The sequence below is a fragment of the Octopus bimaculoides genome, chromosome 6 (assembly GCF_001194135.2).
Source record: "Octopus bimaculoides isolate UCB-OBI-ISO-001 chromosome 6, ASM119413v2, whole genome shotgun sequence".
NCBI lineage: Eukaryota > Metazoa > Mollusca > Cephalopoda > Octopoda > Octopodidae > Octopus > Octopus bimaculoides.
The window spans coordinates 91538340-91542454 of NC_068986.1; the positions used below are offsets into that span (position 1 = coordinate 91538340).

General features: G+C 40.1%; 1 protein-coding gene across 3 annotated transcripts in view; it reads left to right on the plus strand.

The window, feature by feature from the left end:
* LOC106873673 (leucine-rich repeat protein 1) overlaps positions 1–4115 on the plus strand; it is a 42697-nt gene that overhangs the window by 23945 nt on the left and 14637 nt on the right. For 2 of the 3 annotated variants that reach the window (XM_014921129.2, XM_014921128.2), the window contains exon 2: positions 1671–1859. In XM_014921129.2, coding sequence (XP_014776615.1) covers positions 1677–1859 — 183 coding nt within the window. In that variant the 5' untranslated portion in view covers positions 1671–1676. Of the gene's footprint in view, positions 1–1670; positions 1860–2001; positions 2392–4115 lie in introns of those variants that run through there. The other variant, XM_052968970.1, reaches the window with a different exon arrangement.

Consider the following 4115-nt stretch of genomic DNA (forward strand, 5'->3'; position numbering starts at 1 on the left):
ACACACACACACACACACACACACACACACACACAGAGTTTCTGTCTACCAAATCCACTCACAAGTCTTTGGTCGGCCCAAGGCTATAGTAGAAGACACTTACCCAAGGTGCCACGCAGTGGGACTGAACCCAGAACCATGTGGTTGGTAAGCAAGCTACTTACCACACAGCCACTCCTGCACTTATGTCTTGTGTAATATTATTTCATCTTTCCATATATGTAGAACTATACTGTCTAATGACCTTTCCTAATGTAAGATTCTTAGGTAATTTGAGGGATATTGAGTTGTTATTTACAGTAGGTAGAGGTACAGGTTTGTTACTTAAGGGTGTTATAGGTAGTGGGAGGAAAAGCTGGCAGTGTTTTCATTACATTACACATACACACTCTCTCTCTAATATTAACAGCATTATACTTATTGAATCCATCCTTGTTGAGGCTAGATTCATAAGGTCGCAACTATCTGCTTCCATTTATTTTGCCTTTTCAACAAGATATTCTACAGAATGAAGTTGTTAGCTCCTGTGCCCAGTTCTTAACATGAAGAGCTGGAACATGTCCAGCTTGGTGTATGAACCCTGCCACTGGATCCTTTTGACCCAGTGGGAGGCAGAACCCTATGTTCAATGTTTAGCTTCAATTTCTGTAGGTCAGTAATTGGGGAAAAAGAGGGCTTAAAAATCCCAGAGGTTTTCATGTCCATGAAGGAAGAGTTGGATAAGAAAGTATATAGAGATGAGAAAAGGAAGATAATCATGTTCACATGTTCATTAAATGTTTTTGGCTTGAGGTATCATGTTTGAAGTTAGTTCATGGTTGGCAATTTCAGAAGAGTAGAGATTTGCAGTAGTGGTAGAAGAGATAATGAGAGGGTTCAGTACATCTCTATGTTAGTGGAGTTGCAATATGAAGGCTTGTCTATAAAGTTATATTGCATTTTTCTTTCAGTATTTGTGTCTGTGTGTGATAGCTTTATTATCTCATCATCATCATCGTTTAATGTCCGCTTTCCATGCTAGCATGGGTTGGACGATTTGACTGAGGACTGGCAAGCCAGAAGGCTGCACCAGGCTCCAATCTGATCTGGCAGAGTTTCTACAGCTGGATGCTCTTCCTAACGCCAACCACTCTGAGAGTGTAGTGGGTGCTTTTACATGCCACCAGCACGAAGGCCAGTCACACAGTACTGGCAACAGCCACGCTCAAAGGTGTTTTTTACGTGCCAACTGCACAGGAGCCAATCCAGCGGCACTGGCAACGACCTCGCTCAAATGATTTTCTAACGTGCCACCAGCACAAGTGCTAGAAGGCAATGCTGGTAACGATTACGCTCTAATGGTGCTATTTATGGGCCACTAGCACGGAAGCCAGACAGCTGCTCTGGCAATGAACACGCTCGACAATGCTGTTAGTGCTCCACTGGCACGGTGACCAGTTATCGAGTATGATTCAATAAGTTTATGTAGAACATAATTGTGCCTTGTCAAGGGCTAGCAACTGCCCTTTCTACTGCTAGTTTCTTAACTGTAATATAGAAGCAGATGCTTTTGACCCCACAATGCCAACTCACAAAAGATGAAGTTCAGTTTGAACTTATAGCCATATTATTAACCTTAAAAAATACTAAGAAATTGTATTTCCTGTTTTGTTTTGTTCTTTCATTATTAGGTGAAGATGCGGCTTCAATGTGACATGGAAATCAGTAACCGGGTTTTACCATCCCATAATTTGAAGAGCTCAGGACGTTGCAGCCGAGGCTATTTAAGTATTGGACAAAAGCCAGGCAGTACAAATAAGCAGAGGACTGTTTTTATCATGCTTTGTACTGCTAAAGATAAAACTGGGATCAAATATGTTGTGAGTTGACCATCCTCTTTTGTTTAATGGATTTTAGCTTTGTAATATTTAAAAGAGAATTTATAGTGTCAATAAGTTGACTACTGTGAAGAGTGTAACTTCTGACAATTGTACTTAGCAGCAGGCTATGAACTCTCCTTCGGATTAATTGTTGCCATCACTGGTTGTCACTAGTTACCTCAAATTCAAAGCTTCACTCTAAGTAGCATTTAGTTTAACCACTTAGCATTTAAACTGGTCATATACGGCCCAAATATTCTACCTGTTTTATGCTCAAATTATTGAGATCTGGCCTCTTACACTACACTACAATGTCATTCTAAAAATAAACAAAAGCACGACCTTCGAACATTGGGCCTCACCGAGGCAATGACTAGTGACCGAGACCTTTGGAGATATGCTGTGCTTGAGAAGACCTGACAAGCCAAGTGAGACCATAACCCATGGCCTATGCCAGTGGTGTATAACCAGCCCACTTATGAGTACCCTTCATTCATTGGACAATAAACTTTGCTTGCGAAGATCTGTTGAGGTAAGTGAAATCAAAATCAGTACCACCTGATTGGCACTTATGCCAGTGGAACTTTAAAAGCACCATCCAAGCGTGATTGTTGCCAGGGCTGCTGACTGGCTCCCATGCCGGTGGCATGTAAAAAGCACCATTTGAGCGTGATCATTGCCAGTGTCACCTTATTGATACATGTGCCAGTGGCACGTGAACAATAACATTCGAGCGTGGTCGTTGCCAGTACCACCTGACTGGCCCTCATGCCAGTGGCACGTAAATGCACCCACTACACTCTCAGAGTGGTTGGTATTAGGAAGAGCATCCAGCTGTAGAAACTTTGCCAGATCAGATTGGAGCCTGGTGCAGCCTTCTGGCTTGCCAGCCCTTAGTCAAACCGTCCAACCCATGCCAGTATCGAAAGCAGATATTCAACAATGATGATGATAATGATGATGACATCATCAATATTTCAAAACTACAAGGTAATGCATGATTAATTCAAAACAATGGGAATAAATAAGCATCGCATTTGACAGAATAATCTGAAAGCTAAATGGTTAATGTTTCCTGCTTTATCATTGTCATCACTTTCAATATTTTTATATTTATTTGTCCAACTTGACACAATTGAGAAGTCTGCTGATGCATTTGTCTTGGCACCTTCATCCTGTGATATCTTATCAGTAAAGACTCCATGTTTCCATGCTTGGGTGTTCTAGTATGGTATTGGTCTAAACTTAATCCAGATTCATTAGTCATGTCATTATCATTTTGCACCCAGTTGCATAGGGGTTGCTCACTCTTGTATGGCATAGTGCCATACTCTTAGTATGGCATAGTGCCACTTCCTTTTATCTCCTTTCATTTCATCTATGAGTACTCAAGATCTAACCTCACTACAGTTTGTTATGTCTCCCTTTGCAATAGGTGCTCTTCACTCATTGACTTTTTCACACAGCATCCACTTGTCCATTCACAACACATGTCCATCAACACAACTCATCTCTTGTACATATCATTTCTCTCAGTTCAGTTACGCTTTCTTTCACAAAGGTTAATATTACACACCTAACAGATTCATACTCAATTTGATGTTTCATCCATAACCCCCCAAAGTTCTCAGGTTTGCAACTGAAATAATTGGTCCTTCTCCCATACTTGGCTGGTACTTATTTCATTAACCACTTGATAGATGAAAGATAAATTTAATTTCAGTAATATTTAAACTCAGGATACCAAGGCATATAACTAAATATTACAAAGCATTTAGTCTGTTGACACTGTACCACTTCTGCCATACTTCCCACCCCTATAGGCACTAAACAAGCACACACACACACATACACAAATATACACACACATTGCCTGAGTAAATAGGATATTAAATAATTGGCTCAAGTGTCAGTGTTCAAACTTATCAAGTTTCATTGTCTCTTGGAGTATAATATTTAATTTATGGGCCTTTGTTTACCAAAGTATCTAGGAAACTCATTTACAATAAGCTGGTGTCTCATCCAGAGGAGAGTAACCTTTCATTTGTTTTGCACTTTTAATCTGAAAAAATTAAGTTCTAGTACTTAAGACCATTCTGAGGACTTAAAAAAGATTTCCCTTTTTTTTTTCAATTGAAATGATGCTTCTGGCTTTTATGAGAATTGGTAAATCAGGAAATTGTGACAACACACAAGCCATTCCCATTCAGACTCTCCCAAATCATTTGTCACTGCTCTTACCACTTTTATTACCCC